This window comes from Natrix helvetica (assembly GCF_964273705.1).
Source record: "Natrix helvetica genome assembly, chromosome: 2".
Classification (NCBI taxonomy): Eukaryota; Metazoa; Chordata; class Lepidosauria; order Squamata; family Natricidae; genus Natrix; species Natrix helvetica.
The window spans coordinates 291937303-291957261 of record NC_138552.1 but is presented as its reverse complement, the minus strand read 5'-3'; the positions used below and the strand labels follow the sequence as shown (position 1 = coordinate 291957261).

The window sequence follows — 19959 nt, the reverse complement described above, 5'->3', positions numbered from 1 at the left end:
GTACTCCACAAGGGGGCTCCCCTCTGGTAAGGGAGGAAATCCAACATTAGAAATTGCGGCGATATTTTTGGAAGGAGGGTTGGGATAAATAAATACCTGGGCGGCGCCAGGTTGTAAAAAATAAAAACGGTGGGATGCAAAGAAATAAGATAAATAAACAAAATAAACCCTGAGTCAATTATTAGGTGACCACAGAGCAAAATCCAAATAATATAAGAACATTGAGTAAGTTTGTTTTAGCCAGATGAATGTTAATACAGGTAGTCCTCGACTTACGACCACAATTGAGCCCCACATTTCTGTTGTTAAGTGAGACATTTGCTAAGTGAGTTTTCTTTCCTTGCCACAGCTGTTAAATGAATCACTGCAGTTGATAAGTTAATAACCTGGTTGTTGAGTGAATCAGTCTTCTCCAGAAGGTCGCAAAAGGTGATCACATGACCCTGGGATATAGCGACCGTCATAGGTACATGCCAGTGGCCGAGCATCTGAATTTTGATCACATAATCACGAGGATGCTGCAAAGGTCGTAACTACGAAACAGGGTCATATCGCATTTTTCAGTGCCGTTGTAACTTTGAACGGTCACTAAACGAACCATTGTAAGTCAAGGACCACCTGTGTGATACTTTTTACCGTTGAGTTCCAAACGGTTTTGAAAATGTCACCTTTCAAAGTGATTTTCATGTATGGTTAAAAATTCCTACCTGTAAAATGGGAAACATAGCATCCGTTATTCCCATTTCATGGAAATTAGTCACCATCTGACTTCCGCTCCAGACTTTACTTGAGGTCTCGTAACCGCTCTGGATCAGCTGACCGCAGGCGCCCCTTAACCACCTGCAAAACAACAGGCAATTTTGGTGTTTATTTTTGTTAACAGCGGACCGTTAATTGGTTCACCCACTTATGACCGCCACAGCCTTAAAGTGGTCACGTGATCAAAACTTGGACATTTGGTGACTGGTGCGTATTTATTATGTGTTCTGACCTGTAGTCTTCCCCAAAAAGCAGGAGGCGGAGTCCTGGTCCCGACAAAACCCCTTTTATTAAACGAATGTGAATTCCTCTCATTGACATTCAGCAAAGGCCTGGGAAACAGCCTTTCAAAAGTGAATTCATGGTCACAGACCTTATCTATCTTGGAAAGCTGCCATGCAAATATTTTCCCAAAGGAGGTGCTGTGCAATGAAAGACTGGGCACAGAGTTTCTGAGATTCACGGACAGATCTTCACACTCCTGAAAAGAACTAACGAAGGAACAAACGAATTGTTTCCTGCAAAAGCCCACTCCCCTTTCGCTCCTCTTTTATTTCCTCTGGGAGGGGCCATTCACCGTTCACCTGTGGCTTTACTCCCAAGTCGACCCTCATTTCTTAGCTGTTCTTTTCTTCTGGCGGCTCTGCGCATGCGCACGCTGGGAACAGGCTCCAGCTGTTCCTCTGCCTCACTGCTGTCTAGCTCCAAAGGCAGCTGAGAACTGTCAGATGGCCTCGGCCCCGCCTCTGCCTCCGACGCAGAGCCCTCATCCGAGCCTTCGCCAGCGTCCAGGACTCGCCCATGTTCCTCCCCAACCTCCTCACTGTCCGACTCTGCTGCCAGCTTCACTAGCTGCTGGCAGGCGACTACATTATGATTTCATCTCCTTTTTATGACCCACCATAATCCCTTGCGGGATGGAGTCAGATCAATTAAACAGAGCTGAGCGTTGACCAGCCGGATGCCCTTCCTATCTCCAATGCGGAATTTTATTCAGCAGATAAATTCTGATTGTGCCCAGAGAAAGAAATATCTGCCTCGACCTAGGACAGGGGTGTCCAAACTTGGGAACTTTAAGACTTGTGGACTTCAACTCCTAGAATTCTGGCTGGGGAATTCTGGGAGTTGAAGTCCACAAGTCTTAAAGTTCTCAAGTTTGGACACCCCTGACCTAGGATCAAACTCACAGCCTCCCGATTGTGAGGCAAAAGCTCCATCTCTAGGCCACCACATCACTCGTATTTATTATGGTTTATTATTATGTATTTATTTATTTTATTATGGTTGCAGTGTCTGGAGGTCATGTGATCGCCATTTGCAACCAGCTTCCGACAAGCAAAGTCAGTGAGGACGCCAGATTCCCTTAATCACTGTGATTAAGTCGATTAATTAAATTAATCACAGTCGATTAATCGCCGACTGCAGCAAACAGGGTCATAAAATTGGATGCCATTCACTTAACAACCACCTCGTTTAGCGACAGACGTTCCAATTGTGGTCATACCCCTAATAATAGTACTAATTTCTAATATCTTAAAGTTCAGTGAGATTTGAAGTAAATTTCCACTGCGGTGGGAACCACTCAAGCCACTATTAAAAATCACAAGTCTTGAATTTAAAAAAATGCTTAAAAAAGTAACCAGGGAAACAGAACCAAATCTATGGTCCCTCAAAGCTTTTCAGTTAAAGCAGCCCAAATACTCCTCATTTAAAGGTACAGGTAGTCCTTAGCTTACGACCACAATTGAGCCCAAAATTTATGTTGTCCCAGTGCTGGGAACTTGGGACCCGATCTAAAAGTTGTGTGTTAATAGATGAAGGAACCCTCTCTTTGTTTGAGCCAACGAGAGAGCACAGTCGGTGTAAACTCTCACACAAACGTGCAAAAGCAGATTTTGAAACAGAGGCCCCAAAATGAAATTGCCTACCACAAAGCACTTGGGTCTTGAACCGTTTACGCCACTCGACGCAACATGAATTCATCTTTAAAGCATGCAATGGAAAAGGGTTCCAAAGCCATCCAATTACGGTAAAAAAAAAAAGGTGAAATGCTTTGCGTGACGGCTCAGCGGTTAAAGATCCTGAGCTTGTCAGCGGGAAAGCGCGTTTTGGTCACCACACTATAAAAAAGAAGTGGAGACTCTAGAAAGAGTACAGAGAAGAGCAACCAGGATGATTAGGGGACTGGAGACTAAAACATATGAGGAACGATTGCAGGAACTGGGCATAGTTAGTCTAGTGAACAGAAGGATCAGGGGAGACAGGATAGCAGTATTGCAATATTTGAGGGGCTGCCCCAAAGAAGAGGGGCTCAATTTATTCTCCAAAGCACCCGAAGGCCAGACAAGGAACAATGGATGGAAACTGATCAAGGAGAGATTCAACCTAGAAACAAGGACGAATTTTCTGGCAGTGAGAACAATCAACCCACGGAACAGAAGTTGCCTTCGGAAGTTGTGGGAGCTTCTGAGACACGCATGCGCTCAGTGCCGAAAAGGTTTTGCCAACACCGCTGTATACCAAAGTCCCTGGAAGGAAAGGAGGGTCTGTGCCCGAACTACAGGTGAGCTGAGGGGACCCAGTTCAAAACAAGAGCTGTCACAAGTATAAGAATAACACTCAAACAGGAATGGGCAGAGTTCACAGCTTTTGTGCTTACTAGAATTCACCGTCCCCTGGTGATTGGACCAAAGTCGCCCAGATGGCTTTCATGCCTAAGGCGACTAGAACTCATTTATTTACTAAGTAAGTTTAGATGACCACCAGTAGAACAACCACTTCCACCTCAAAGTCCAGAAGCTCCTTTTCACTGCACTGCTCAGTGGGCTTCACTTACTTTGTCAGACTGTAGCACACACCACGCAAGGGCTCGTGGTCGTTCGGTCTGATGTGGTTGTTCACCATGGCGTCCAGCTCTTCTTGAGCCAATCTGAGCTGTTCTTCCGTCACGCTGTAGCTGGCTGACTCCCGGGCACAATCCTCGATATTATGAGCCTCGTCTAAAATCAGCACCTGGTCTTTCAACTCAATTTCCATCTGCAAAGATTGAGATCGATCAGCTTATCAATTAGCAAAAGCAGCTCCCTCCTCCACATACATTGCTTTTATTTTGACACTAGCTGATAACCCAACATTGCCCGGGTATTTATTTATGGGGGGGGGGGGGGATGTCCGGACCTAAGGTAATTTCTAATGTTAGATTTTCCCCCTTGCCAGAGGGAGCCCCCTTGTGGAGTACTGTGAAGCTGTTACCATGGCAATTCCACTGCGCTGTATAGTAGAAGCCATTTTACAGCAGTACAGTAGAAGCCATTTTAAGGCACAACAGGCTGTATCTTAACAGAACACACACCCCAAGGGGTTTTAGGGGTGTCTTACACCCTCAATATTTTTCTCCAAAGGGTAAGTCATCTATGTACCAAGTTTGGTTGAAATTGCTCGAGGCGTTCCAGAGTTGGGCTGGAACATACACACACACACACACACACACACACACGCATGCACACACACATTTTTATATAGATAGATTTTAAATAAAACTGCAGTCGTGACCTTGTTATAATTCCATGTTGTGGTTTCAATATTACAGTACTTAATTTAGCACTGATGATGCTACTTGGCTGGGGAATGAAATGTCTGTAAAAAAACAACCAAGCACAGAGATCACCCAGGACCTCGAAGTCTTCCTCTTTGTCGTCTCCGCAAATCCTTCCCCCTTGTAGCACTGATGACATTACCTAGTTGGGTAATGAAATGTCTGCAAGAAAACAACCAAACCCAGAGAGCACCAAGGGCCCCACAGTCATCCTCCTCCTTCTCCTCTTCACAAACCCCTCTCCCTTCTAGCATTGATGATGTTACTTAGTTGGGTCGTGAAATGTCTGCAAGGAAACAACCAAGTTCAGAAACCACCAAGGACTTCACAAGAAACCAACACTCACACTAATACTGACAGGGCAAGCCATTTGGTATATAAACGAATAGCAAAACCCACTTCCTTCTATCACTGATGATGTTACCTAGTTGAGTAACGAAATGTCTGCAAAAAACCAACCAAATTCAGAGAGCACCAATGACCCCCATTACTTAATTTATTTTACTTTTCCTGTAAAAAAAAATTTTTTTTTACTACTTTAACAGCAGTAACTCAACTCACTTTTTCCCTAACCTCTCTCATAAAAGTTTTTGTAATTGGAAATCTTGCACTGAATTTGTACAGTTATTGCCCTGGACACAATATTCACCTTTGACTTCTCAAAACTGGACCCAAATAAGCTACAAGAAGGACATTTTCTACATGAAAGATATTGCTGAAAGAAATAAAAATGTTGGCCTTGCAGCAAAGTAAGACTTTACATTAGATGCCTTTAAAGTGCAGAACAATTTTTTGTTATTCGCTGCTGCTTACAGTGTAACACAAATACAGGCAGTCCTCGACTTACAGCCATTCATTTAGTGACCAGTCAAAGTTACCACGGCACTGAAAAATATGACTTACAACCAGTCCTCATACTTACAACTAATGCAGTGTTTCCCAGTCACATGGGGAAAAAAAGTGGTTGCTTAGCACCCAGCCTGTATTGTAAGTCCTTGACTTACAAATAATTCATTTAATGACCGTTCAAATTTATAACTGCAATGAAAAAAGGGACTTATGGCCATTTTCCGCACTTATGACCGTTGCCGCATCCTCATGGTCACGTGAATTCAGATGCTCGACATCTGACTCATATTTATGAGTGTCATATTTTGCAGTGTCCCGGGTCATCCCTTTTGCAACCTTCTGACAAGCAAAATCAATGGGGAAGGCAGATTGACTTAACAACTATGTTACTAATTTAAGAACTGCAGTGATTCACAACTGATCAATTTGGAGCTCTATTATCGGCCGCAGAGGACTTCAGGAAAGCAATGGGCCGGCAAGGCAGGTGTTGGGGTGTGCGAGGCCTGGCTGCAACTGTCCAAAGGTAAGTAAGTAGTAGGGCAGATCCACCAGCACCCACCCCCAGCTTAATTTATACCCATGCACCCTGGAGTGGCCAGGGTTTTAATTAGGGCTTATTTTAGGCGCACGTTTAAAAATCAAGGTAGGGATTACTTTTGGAGTAGGTCGTATTTTTTGGTTCAGTTGTTCTTGAGGCTTCCCAAGAGCATGAAGCAAACTCCTTGTCCCGAGAAAAACCCCTCTTATTAATTTACTGTGAATTCATCTCATTCACATCCAGCAAAGACTTTTAAGGGAGGATTTACAGTCACAGACCTTATCTGGCTTGGAGAGCTGCCAGGCCGATAGCTGCAAGACTTGGCAAGGAGAGTCACGAACCAATTAATTGAGCTAATTGTCTCCTACAAATTTCCCTCCCCTTTCGCTCCTCTTTTATGTCCTCTGGGAGGGGCCATTCACCGTCCACCTGTGGCCTTACTCCCAAGTCGACCCCTGCTCTTTAGCTGTTCCCTTCGTCTGGCAACTCTGTGCATGCGCACACTGGGAACAGGCTCCAGCTGTTCGTCTGCCTCACTGATGTCTGATTCTGAAGGCAGCTGATAACTGGCATACGGCTCTGGCCCCCTCTCTGCCTCCGACATCAGAGCCTTCCCCAGACTCCAAGACTGGCCCATGTTCCTCCCCAACCTCCTCATTGTCCAAATCTGCTGCTCCTCTGGCGGGCTACAACACTAGTAAAGGAGAATTGCTCTACCAATGGTGTGGCCTCGGAACTGTGAGAAACAGATAATCAGTAGAAGGCATTTGTACGTACACTTTGTCTTATCTGGGAGTCCAAAAGGTAGTTGTAAGGGCAGAACACAATCTCGGCGTACGCCATGAGCTCACGAGCTGCAAAATAGGCGCAGGATCGGAATTTTTTCCCCAAGCTCACCAGCTCTTCTAAATCCCAAACCTGAGGTTTTTTATCCGCAGACGGTATGGAGAGATGCTCAGTCAGCCTGTGGGCTCCATGATAAAAGGAACAGGACTGGCCCTGGAAGGAGACAATGGAGGAAGTTTAAAGAACAACCACGAGCCTTCATGTACAAGACATCCTCAAATTACAACCATTCCTTTGGTGACCGTCCGAAATTAGAAAGGCACTGGAAAAAAGGGACTATATGACCAGCATCTTCATGGTCATGGGATCAAAATTTGGGCGCTTGACAACTGGCATATATTTATGAGGGTTGCAGCATCCTGTGTGTGTGGGTGTGGGTGTGTGATGTGATCTCAACCAGGGTCCGATAAGCAAAGTCAATAGGGAAGCCAGATTTGAAGTGATTGACTTAACAACGGTGGCCAAAAAGGTTGTAAAACGGGGAACAACTTTCTTAGCTTTCTTGCTTAGGAATGGAAACTCTGGGCTCAATTGTGGTCCTAAGTCGAATATGTCCACCTGTATGTTTCATTTCATGAGGATCCGCCGAGTGCAGAATGGATAACTGACCCTGAAGTCTTTCTTGGATTAATTCTTCTCTTGCCCCTTTTGTGCAGGAGCTCAACGTGTATTTATTCATTTATTAGAGTTTTTATCCCACCTTTATTAATTTATAAGTAAGTCAAGGTGACAAACATATCTAACGTATGTCAGGATACTGCTTGTAAGCCCTATGTGCTTAGATCTCAAAGCATTGTTAGAGACCCCACACACCCATTTTATGGTCTGTTTCTGTTGCTCCTCTCTGGGGGGGGAGGTTTCGAAGTATTTCTAGCAGGACTACCAGATTCTGTAACAAGTTTGCCCGGGTATTTATTTATAGGGGGAAAATGTCCGGACCAAACGTAATTTCTAATATTGGATTTTCTCCCTTACCAGAGGGAGCCCCCTTGTGGAGTACTGTGAAGTCGTTACCATGGCAACTCCACTGTGCTGCACAGTAGAAGCCATTTTAGAGCAGTACAGTAGAAGCCATTTTAAGGCACAAAAGGCTGTATCTTAACAGAATGCACACCCCAAGGGGTTTTAGGGGTATCTTACCCCCACAATATTTTTCTCCAGAAGGTAAGTCATCTGTGTACCAAGTTTGGTTAAAAGTGCTCAAGGCGTTCCAGAGTTATGCTTGAACATACACACACAAACACAGAGCCATTTTTATATAGATTTAAATTGACAATAAAATTTTGATTCGATTTGATTCTTCTATTCTGTTTTGGTCTAGTCCAGTATAGTCTCAATAAAGATTTTCTTCTCTTTTCTTCTAATTTAGTGCTCCTTTCTCCTCTTCTTTTGCCTCACAACAACCCAGTGAAGTCAGATGGGCTGAGAGAGAGTGGCTGGCCCAAAATCAGACAGCGAGTTTTCCTCACTAAGTATATCTAGGTCACCGTACTCCTAAATCTAATTGTCAGGCCTGCAGCCGGTTCCTTTTCGATCTTTGGCCTGCCACACTAATATTCTATTCTACTATGCTGTTTCATTAGTGGGGAATTGGGAGGGGGAATAGTAAGGAGTAGAATGTGTTGTTGTCAAAATAAAATTCCTTTCTAGAAAGTCAAGGTCATCCTTTGTCTCTACATCTCTGCACCTGACCGGAACTGGATGGGTGGAAACTGCCAGCATGGCAGTGGGAGATTGGACCATGTGATGGACTTGTGGGTGTGGGGGCAAAATCATGAACTCTCAACTGGGTGGGGAAAACCAGGAAGCTTTCAGATTCGGGTTTTCACAGATGTGCCAACATGACTTTCTTAATAAATTGGAACTTTGAGGAATACTTTGCCTTGGACTCTGATTTAATTTTGCATGTTATTTGGAACCCTGACACTAATACCTTAACCCCGAGTTTCCTAATCGTGGCAACCTTAAGACAGGTGGACTTCAACTCCCAGAATTCCCCAGCCAGTCATCTATCCTATCTGCCTTCTATTTACAAGTAGGCCTCAACTTAAGACCACAATTGAGCCCAAAACTTCTCTTGCTAAGTAAGACATTTGTTAAGTGAGTTTTGCCCCATTTTGCAACCTTTCTTGCCATACGTGTTAAGCCAATCACTGCAGTTAGTGAGTTTGTCAAGGTTCTAAATAGGATCCAAAAGAAAATCAGAGTCCAAGGCAAAGTATTGCTCAAAGTTCCAATTTATTAAGAGAGCCATGTTGGCACATCTGGGAAAATCCAAATCTGAAAGCTTCCCGGTTTCCCACACCCATAGCCTTTAGGAGGCTTGTAGAGAGCTCCTGGGGGCTGGGGGGGCGGCAAACACAAGAAAATGGGCCGTTTTTCCCTTGTTTTTGCCCTCCCCAGCCCCCAGGAGCACTTTGCAGGCCTCCCAAAGCCTATGCATGTCTTTTTTTGCAAAGGGGGCAAGGTTTTGGGAGGCCAAAAATGCTGTATTCAGTGTATAAGACCCACCCAGATTTTCACCCTCTTTTTTGGGGGAAAAGGGTGCGTCTTATACTCCGAAAAGTACGGTACCTGTATCTAGTCTCCTGCTTCAGCAGGGGGTTGGACTAGAAGCCCTCCAAGGTCCCTCCCAACTCTGTTCTTCTGAAATCACTCACCTCTTTCCCTTCCAGCAACTCTGCGCATTTTTCATTCTTGTTGCTACCTCGGGAGATCCTCGGATGGACGCAGGAATACTCCCTGCTTGACAGAATGGTCATGCGGACATATGAGTAGCCCGTCCTGTGCAGCTCCTTCACAATCTGAGCTATTTGCTTGTGTGTACGCGTGCCAAAAAATATTTTGGGGACGGGCAACTTCCCGCCATTCTCCTTCTTGGCCTCAGCTGCATTTTTGGTGTTTTGCTGGATGGCAAAGCAGGAACACGTCGTGCAGGGACTGGAAGGCTGCATCTATGGAAAAAACAAAATCCCGTTTAAAGGTATTAATTTGACAGTCTTTTTCCCCCTTCTAGAAAAAGTTCCTTTTGACCTGATGGCAAATTTTTCAAAGAGAAATTAAAATTAAAACCATTCCATTAAGTATGAAATGGTCTTTTTTCCTTCTGTTTAGTTCTATCCAGTTTTTGACGACTGCGTAGATCAGGGGTGTCCAAACTTGGGAACTTTAAGACTTGTGGACTTCAACTCCCAGAATTCCCCAGCCAGGCTGGCTGGGGAATTCTGGGAGTTGAAGTCCACAAGTCTTAAAGTTCCCAAGTTTGGACACCCCTGGCCTAGATAAATCACGGCAGCTTTTTTGCAAGGTTTTTCAGGAATGGGGTTGCCATTGCCTCCATCCTACAGTTGAGAGAAAGTGACTGACTCAAGGTTATGCAGCTGACTTTCATGGTTTAAGACGGGACTAGAATTCTCTGTCTCCTGGTGACTGGCCCAAAGTCATCCAGCCAGCTTTCATGTCTAAGGCAGGACTGCAACTCACCATCTCCTAGTGACTGGCCCAAAGTCACCCAGTCAGCTTTCATGGTTAAGGTAGGACTAGAACTCACTTTCTGCTGGTGACTGGCTCAAAGTCACCCAGTCAGATTTCATGGCTAAAGTAGGACTAGAACTCACTGTCTCCTGGTGACTGGCCCAAAGTCATCCAGTCAGCTTTCATGTCTAAGGCGGGACTGCAACTCACCATCTCCTAGTGATTGGCCCAAAGTCACCCAGTCAGATTTCATGGCTAAGGTAGGACTAGAACTCACTTTCTCCTGGTGACTGGCTCAAAGTCATCCAGTCAGCTTTTATGGCTAAGGTAGGACTAGAAGACACTGTCACCTAGTGACTGGCCCAAAGTTACCCAGTCAGATTTCATGGCTAAAGTAGGACTAGAACTCACTGTCTCCTGGTGACTGGCCCAAAGTCATCCAGTCAGCTTTCATGGTTAAGGTAGGACTAGAACTCACTTTCTGCTGGTGACTGGCTCAAAGTCATCCAGTCAGCTTTCATGGTTAAGGTAGGACTAGAACTCACTTTCTCCTGAGTGCCTGACCCAAAGTCACCCAGTCAGATTTCATGGTTAAGGTAGGACTAGAACTCACTTTCTCCTGGTGCCTGACCCAAAGTCATCCAGTCAGCTTTCATGGTTAAGGTAGGACTAGAACTCACTTTCTGCTGGTGACTGGCTCAAAGTCACCCAGTCAGATTTCATGGCTAAAGTAGGACTAGAACTCACTGTCTCCTGGTGACTGGCCCAAAGTCATCCAGTCAGCTTTCATGGTTAAGGTAGGACTAGAACTCACTTTCTGCTGGTGACTGGCTCAAAGTCACCCAGTCAGATTTCATGGTTAAGGTAGGACTAGAACTCACTTTCTCCTGGTGCCTGACCCAAAGTCATCCAGTCAGCTTTCATGGTTAAGGTAGGACTAGAACTCACTTTCTGCTGGTGACTGGCTCAAAGTCACCCAGTCAGATTTCATGGCTAAAGTAGGACTAGAACTCACTGTCTCCTGGTGACTGGCCCAAAGTCATCCAGTCAGCTTTCATGTCTAAGGCGGGACTGCAACTCACCATCTCCTAGTGATTGGCCCAAAGTCACCCAGTCAGATTTCATGGCTAAGGTAGGACTAGAACTCACTTTCTCCTGGTGACTGGCTCAAAGTCATCCAGTCAGCTTTTATGGCTAAGGTAGGACTAGAAGACACTGTCACCTAGTGACTGGCCCAAAGTTACCCAGTCAGATTTCATGGCTAAAGTAGGACTAGAACTCACTGTCTCCTGGTGACTGGCCCAAAGTCATCCAGTCAGCTTTCATGGTTAAGGTAGGACTAGAACTCACTTTCTGCTGGTGACTGGCTCAAAGTCATCCAGTCAGCTTTCATGGTTAAGGTAGGACTAGAACTCACTTTCTCCTGAGTGCCTGACCCAAAGTCACCCAGTCAGATTTCATGGTTAAGGTAGGACTAGAACTCACTTTCTCCTGGTGCCTGACCCAAAGTCATCCAGTCAGCTTTCATGGTTAAGGTAGGACTAGAACTCACTTTCTGCTGGTGACTGGCTCAAAGTCACCCAGTCAGATTTCATGGCTAAAGTAGGACTAGAACTCACTGTCTCCTGGTGACTGGCCCAAAGTCATCCAGTCAGCTTTCATGGTTAAGGTAGGACTAGAACTCACTTTCTGCTGGTGACTGGCTCAAAGTCACCCAGTCAGATTTCATGGTTAAGGTAGGACTAGAACTCACTTTCTCCTGGTGCCTGACCCAAAGTCATCCAGTCAGCTTTCATGGTTAAGGTAGGACTAGAACTCACTTTCTGCTGGTGACTGGCTCAAAGTTCATGCAGCCAGTGTCTAAAGCAAGACTAGAACTCACTTTCCTGGTTTTTAGCCTGATGCCTTAACCACTATACCAAACTTCTTCCGTGATCATTACAAAAATAATACCAATCCGAAAATAATTCTGTACCATCTGCTCTCAGTTATAACCTCTCACTTTATTTCTTTTTAATTCTGGTAAAGAAAACATCACTTGGGAAAATAAATATGTTCTCTTATCATTTCCTAATGATTTCCTAATAACCTATATTTTTACTGAACCGAGCACCAGTGGGAATATAAAATTTACTCCCTTTTATCTAGCATTCTGTATTAACTTACATGTCTGACTATGAGAGCAGAAAAATCTGCAAATAAAATAGCACTTTACATAGCCAATACATCTTTAGATGCTTTTATTGCAATTTCACAGTCATTCCACTTAATCAAACAACATGGACAACAGAGTAACACTGAAATAAATGCAGCTAAAAATGAATGAATATAAGGAACAAAGTTTAGAATGCAGTGAAGTTACAAACCAGCCGAGATCTTCACTTCATTTTTAACAAGCAAAATTCAATTATCAAAGCAGAAACCGGCCAGAGAGTTATAGGTCAGTGGTGGGCAACCTTTTTTTTCAACTGAGCCAAATCTCGCCAAAACCACGATTGAAATTTATTTTGAGAGCCACATTTTAAAAACCGAAAATACATAGGATGGTACACTGTTTTTAGTTTCAATAAGTTTTTATTGAGAATATTCTGCATGCAAGTATCCACATAGGTCGGGAGGATACAAATAACACAACTAATAAAACAAAAACTTTAGAACGATATTATTTATCGATAACGTTAAATTCCGTAAAATTTGCCTTACAATGTAGAGAAAATTACATCCTGACAATGACTGACAAAGTCACAACCACTAATGTGAACATTGGCCTTGCATTTCCTTGGATAGTTTGAGTAAGTCAGGTTTGTATGTTGTTGATTTTAATTTCATCTCTCTCTCCCACTTTCTTTCTTTTTTTCTTTTTCTTTCTCTCTCTCTCTCTGGCTCTTTGTCTCTCTCTCCCTCCCTCCCTCCCTCTCTCTCCCTCTGTCATTTTCTCTGGGTGTCTATCTGTCTGTCTCTCTCTCTGTATCTCTCTCTCTCTCTCCTCCTTCCCCCATCTCTGTCACTCTGTGTGTGTGTGTGTCTTTCTGTCTCTCACTCTGTGTGTGTGTGTGTCTGTCTGTCTGTCTCTCCCTCTGTCTCTCTCCCCTCCCTTCCTCTCTCTCTGTCACTCTGTGTATGTGGGTGTGTCTGTCTCTCACTCATTCACTTAATCACTCACTGTGTGTGTCTCTCTCTCTCTGTCTGTCTATCTTTTTCTCCCTCCCTCCCCCTCTCTGTCTCTGTGTGTCTGTGTGTGTGTGTGTGTGTCAGTCTCTCTCTGATTCCCTCCCTCACTCCCTCTCTCTGTTCCTCTCTCTGTCTGTCTGTCTCATTCTCACACACACACACACACACACACACACACACACACTGTGGTCACCTTGTTGAGTGTTCCAAGTGTTTCAAATGTGATTGGAACACTCAACAAGGTGACCACAGTGTGTGTGTGTGTGTGCGTGAATGAGACAGACAGACAGAGAGAGGAACAGAGAGAGGGAGTGAGGGAGGGAATCAGAGAGAGACTGACAGAGATGAATCAGAGACGTACTTGGAGTTTTGCCTTGGGGGGCTCCTCAGAACTTTCCAAGACTTCGGAGGGAAGTTTACAGCCCTCCCTCGGAACGCTTCGGAGGGAAGCTTCTGCAAAAGCCCGGGCGATTGACAACAAGTCTCCCAGGCTGTAATTTTCCGAGCTGTAAAGAGCCACATTTGGCTCGCGAGCCGCGGCTTGCCGACCACTGTTATAGGTGAAGCAGCTCAGGAAATATTGGATAAAAATGCTGAATGCGTTAAAATTAACCTAAGCACATTTTCCTAGCTACAAAACCTACTGAATGCAGAGCCCTAAACAGACGGTTGCAATGTTAAAGGTTAAGGTTTCTTTTATTTTATTCCCTCTCTGATATTCCAGCATTCACTCTGAACTGTGATCCTTACAAGGCCAAGAATAACAGTGACAATGACAGGGAGACGACATCGCCTTTCCGACATAAAAAAAAAAAAAAGTCACACTGACACGGAGAATCAGACACGCAATATTCCTGTCCAAATTCCCCCCTCCTCTTCTTAATTGTAATCAGTAAGATTATCCCCTGTAAAGCAAATGCTAAGTCACCGGGCGCGTTATGCTACAATAGTCAGGATCAACTATCTCTTCGCCTCGGCTCTATGGAAAAGCGGATTCAAATTACCGCCCGCTCCCACTGGAGCTTGTCTGCCGTTAAAAAATGACAATGCAGGATAGGAGGGACGTCAATGCAACCCCTTCAAGAGCTGCCAGTCAGCGGGAGAAAAGGCCGGTTGACGTGCCAAAGAAACGGGCCGTCCATCTGGATAAAGTTACCGGCCGTGCTAGAATTGTTACATTCCTCTCTCGGGTTGCCAGAAACGGCAGGTTTCATTATGTCGTCCTGCCACATTAAATAGAGGCTTCCAAATAGGCGCTCTTCTCGATATTGAATAATTACTTATTCACCCCCCCCACCTCCCCAAGGATAAAAGGGAGGCTTATGAATGGACCTCTTGTCAGCCGGCGAGGAGGACAACAGCTGACAGCGGGTGTCCATTACATACCCTGATATCTTGGCCTCGGCTCTACAGTCGGACAGAAAAACTGGAACGCAAAGCAGGCCGCGTGATATTACAGTCGACGCTCCTGTCGGCTTTTTTTCAGGAAAGAGGGAGGAAAGACATTGCTAGGCGCACGCGGCCAGGCACACGAGCGGACAAAACTAGGAGAAAGCGCCTGTTGATGGAATGCTTGGTAGGCACGTTTGACCCAACGGGGAACACCTTGAGAAGGGGGACTAGTTAGGAACCAGCCCATGGGGCAGATGGCTTCAGGAAATACAGGTAGTCCTCGACTTAGCACAGTTCATTTACTGACCAATCAGAGATAGAATGCCACTGAAAAAGGTGGCTTAGGACTGTTTTTCACAATTATTTCAACCTCTGTAGCATCCCTGTGGTCATGTGATCAAAATCCACAACTGGTTCATATTTGTGATGGTGGCAGTGTCCCTTTTCACAAGCAAAGTCAATGGGGAAGCCGGATTTTCACTCAACTGAGTTACCAACATTATCACTTAATGGTTACCATCATTATTCACTTAACAGCCGGGGCAAGGAAGGTCGTAAGATGCGGCAAAACTCGCTGAACAAATGTTTCACTTAACGACAGAAGTGAGGGGGTTCCATTCTGGTTGTAAGTCGAGGACTACCTGTAATGGAAGTGTAGGGAAGGGGGAAGGGACATCAGCTGGTTTGCTTGTTGATTCATGTCAGAAGCATCATAATTAAAGTAAGTAAGGCATACTGTATGACATGAAATTTAAAATACAAAATACACCAGATTAAAATAGGTACAAGTTACAGATCTTGCCCAGAAACTAGCAACATTAATTGTGTTCTGTCACACTGCCATGAGGTCAAGTGTAGACTGATCGGGGCACAAGGGGCAGGTATACATGTGTGTTGTGGTCTGCATGTCACCACAATCACAAAGAGCAGAAGCCATTAGATAGCCCCACTGTTCAGATCTCGTTGTACCCATGCGCTGTCTATTAAACAATTTCCATACTTCCCAGCTTTCATCAGTCCCAGGTGCCAGCTCCTTCGTTGGTTCCATCCAGTTTTGGTTCTTTATAGCTTTCCATAGGTCCTCTCTGCTTTTAAATTGATGTGACATTTAAAGTGACAGAAAAATGACAGTAGTCCTATTCCCTTCTATATTCTATTATATTGTCTATTAGCTAATAACCTGGCATTTTCTGAGTATTTATTGATAGGGGGAAAATATCCGGACCAAACGTAATTTCTTTTATTTTTATAAACGATTTTTATTGAGCTTTTTACAAAACCAAACATAAAAAATCACGTTCTACATCCATTCTTCCCATTCCTAAGACATTGTTGTATCCCATTTTGTTTATCGTCATACATATTTTCCATTCATTTTCCAGTTACAATTTCCTTTTTACATTTATGATTCCTATAACCTAATATCAATTTCAATCATAATTTCTAATGTTGGATTTTCCCCCTTACCGGAGAGAGCCCCCTTGTGGCGTACTGTGAAGCCGTTATCATGGCAACTCCCTTGTGCTGCACAGTAGAAGCCATTTTAGAGCAGTACAGTAGAAGCCATTTTAAGGAATAACAGGCTGTATCTTAACAGAATACACAGCCCAAGGAGTTTTAAGGGTCTTACCCCCCACAATATTTTTCTCAGAGGTAAGTCATCTGTGTACCAAGTTTGGTTAAAATTGCTTAAGGCGTTCCAGTTATGCTGGGACACACACACACACACACCAGTTTTTATATATATACAGTATATTCTATTCTATTCTGTTCCGTTCCGTTCCATTTTTCAAAGACTTCTGTCAGCCTAAGGAAGCTTTTCCTGGATTTTAGTCAATCAAACATAGGTGAATCTGCTCTATGGTATTCCCCGTAGCTACCTACGTTTGTGAAAATCTCATCCTTGAAAAAGGAAGACAGAAAGAAAACCGACTTGTTTGAGCTCTGGTGGCCTTTTGTGGTCGTATATCAAGGACCAGGTGTGTAGGAGACCCCTGACGCAAACAACAGCCCTTTCAGGCAATGTTGGCAAAGGTCCCTGCCTAAAATTGCAGAATAACCCTCGACAGATCCAGTCTAATTTACCAGACAGATCAGTTGTCTATGTCTGGCAATTTCCTAGGGAAGAAGCCAGTTTTACCTGAAAAAAGATCTCATGTGCAATTATTGACATTATCTCGGAAAGCTGGGAAAGACGCAGGCTACAAGACAAGAGAAAGCCTGTGTTAATGTTGTGGTTTTTGTTTCTGCTGAAGTAAGAAGCACACACTAAACAGAAAAGAGTGCTTTTTTTGCAAGATCAAGCAAAAGGTTTTTTTATACACTACATTGCCAAAAGTATTCGCTCACCTGCCTTTCCTCGCATAGGAACTTACTGTAAGTGACATCCCATTCCTAATCCATAGGGTTCAATATGACGTCGGTCCACCCTTGGCAGCTATAACAGCTTCAACTCTTCTGGGAAGGCTGTCCACAAGGTTCAGGAGTGTGTTTATGGGAATTTTTGACCATTCTTCCAGAAGCGCATTTGTGGGGTCACACACTGATGTTGGAGGGGTTTATGTGGCCTACCACTTCGTGGCTGAGTTGCTGTCGTTCCCAAACACCTCCACGTTCTTATAATACAGCTGACAGTGGACTGTGGAATATTTAGGAGCGAGGAAAATTCACGACTGGATTTGTTGCACAGGTGGCATCCTATCACAGTTCCACGCTGGAATTCACTGAGCTCCTGAGAGCGACCCCTTCTTTCACAAATGTTTGTCAAAACAGTCTGCATGCCTAGGGACTTGATTTTATACCCCTGTGGCCATGGAAGTGATTGGAACACCTGATTCTGATTATTTGGATGGATGAACGAATACTTTTGGCAATATAGTGTATATATATAGAAGTTAAGAGCAAGATAGGAAGAACACAGACTCGTTTGAGTTGGGGTGTTGGAGGCGGCTCCCGCACATTCCTTGGACAGCAAAGGCAATCAACATGGAAGCACTGAAGTGCATAACACCAGACATGTCACTGGAAGGCAGAAGCACGAAACTACGTCTCGCTTATGTTGACCATGTCATGCGGGGAAATTCACTGGAGAAAGCAATTATGTTGGGAAGAGTTAGCGGTAAAATCACCACTGTCAAACCATTCACTAAGGCTGCCTTACTATTACTAATAGTCTTCTCATCGTTCCTATCCCCCATCTCCTCCCACTTATGACTGCAGGACTGTAATTTTGTGGCTTTTATTCTTACGATTTATATTGATATTGATTGTTTCCTGATTGCTTATTTGTACCCTATGACTATCATTAATTGTTAGGGTAGAACAAGAAGCAATGGGTGGAAACTAATCAAGGAGAAAAGCAACTTAGAACTGAGGAGAAATTTCCTGACAGTGAGAACAATTAATCAGTGGAACAGCTTGCCTCCAGAAGTTGTGAATGTCCCAACACTGGAAGTCTTTAAGAAGATGTTGGATAGCCATTTGTCTGAAACGGTATAGGGTTTCCTGCCTAGGCAGGGGGTTGGACTAGAAGACCTCCAAGGTCCCTTCCAACTCTACTATTGTATTGTATTGTATTGTATTGTTGTACCTTATGATTCTTGACGAATGTATCTTGTCTTTTTATTTTACACTGAGAGCATCTGCACCAAAGACAAATTCCTTGTGTGTCCAATCATTCTTGGCCAATAAAGAATTCTATTCTATTCTATTCTGTTCTGTTCTATTCTGTACTCAATTCAATTCTATTCAATTCATAGTTATTCTATTCTATATTCTATTCAATTCTATTCTATTCATAGTTATTCTATTCTATTCTATAATCTATTCAAATCTATATTCTATTCTATTCAATTCATTTCATTGCTATTCTGTTCTGCTCTATTCTATTCACTGCTATTCTATTCCATTCCTATTCTATTTATTGCTATTCTATTCTATTCCTATTCCTTTCTATTCCATTCCATTCTAAAAGGAAACCAGGCCATCAAAGAACAGGTTGGTTGGACACCATCAAAGCTGCCACCAGTCAAAGAACAGAACAACTCAAAGAAGCAGTGCAAGATTGGCTCACGTGGGAAGACCACCTGAGCCACAGAACTGCCACGGACACGACTGAATGGATAACAACACCATTATCATCGGGAAGGGGGATAAAGCCTTGTGAGATGGAAGACCACCTGTAGGCTACCTATGTCATCCATTCCACTCTCAGATCTGACCATGCCTCTCCTATCAGTGAACCCATAGACAATCAAACAAAAAAACCCTTAAGTCTTTCTATCTATATGAGCCGTAGTGGCACAGTGGTTAGAGTACAGTACTGCAGGCTATTTCTGCTGACTGCCGGCTGCCTGCAATTTGGCAGTCCGAATCTCAGCAGGCTCAAGGTTGACCCAGGACACTGCAGCCGTCGTAAATGTGTGCCAGTTACTAAGTGCCTGAATTTTGATCGTGTGAGGATCGATTGTAAGCCACCTTTTTCAGTGTTGCTGTAACTTTGAACGGTCACTAAACGGATGGCTGTAATTGGAGGGCTACCTGTACTTAAAAATCAAAGACCATTCACAGTACTCTAGCACTGATGATGTTACCCAGTTGGGTCATGAAAGGTCTGCGAGAAAACAACCAAGCTCAGACAGGACTAAGAATCCCTCTGTCAGTTTTCCGAAAGATGCCCTAATTAATTCATGAGCCTAGAGTCAAGTTTCAAAAGAAAACCAATCATTTATTAGGAACACCATTTCGGCAACACCCCATTGCAGTCAGATTTAAACCTCATTTGAATTATGGCTGAACTTTACCCCTGTTCCTTCCCTCGTCTCAGTCTGTGTCATAAATCACATTCTCCAATGAGGTGCACGCCTCACAAGCCTGCTGTAGTACTCTGAGATCCGACTCTAGCCAGAGGTATGTGTGAAATGCGCTCCCCCACTTTCCTCACCATGGCAACTTATAACAGACATGCCAATGCTTATGTCAGGCCTGTAATTATATTCTTTTTAGGATCTTTGGCCTGCCACACTTTTTTATAATTCTCTATGCTGTTTCATTAGTGTAGTAGTTGGGAGGGGGGAATAGAAAGGAGTAGGATTGTGGAATGTATGTTGACATTCTTTTATAGAAGCCAAGGTCATCTTTTGTCTCCGCATCTCGACACCTGGCCGGAAGAAGATGGGTGTACATGCCAGCGTGGAAGATGATGATTGGAACATGTGATGGATTTGTGGGTGTGGGGAGAGATCATGAACTTTCAACTGGGTGAACTTACAGGATGTAATTCAGAGTTGGAATTTTCCATAGCCGTGCTAACATGCCTGCGGAATAAATTGCACCT

At 44.0% G+C, this 19959-nt stretch overlaps 1 protein-coding gene across 2 annotated transcripts in view; it reads right to left on the bottom strand.

Annotated features, from left to right (window-relative positions):
* BRIP1 (BRCA1 interacting DNA helicase 1) overlaps positions 1-19959 on the bottom strand; it is a 130290-nt gene that overhangs the window by 70135 nt on the left and 40196 nt on the right. For both annotated transcript variants that reach the window (XM_081945389.1, XM_081945390.1), the window contains exons 7-10: positions 9248-9541; positions 6519-6740; positions 3596-3795; positions 708-840 (exon numbers count right to left, since the gene is read on the bottom strand). In XM_081945389.1, coding sequence (XP_081801515.1) covers positions 708-840; positions 3596-3795; positions 6519-6740; positions 9248-9541 — 849 coding nt within the window. The remainder of the gene's footprint in view (positions 1-707; positions 841-3595; positions 3796-6518; positions 6741-9247; positions 9542-19959) is intronic.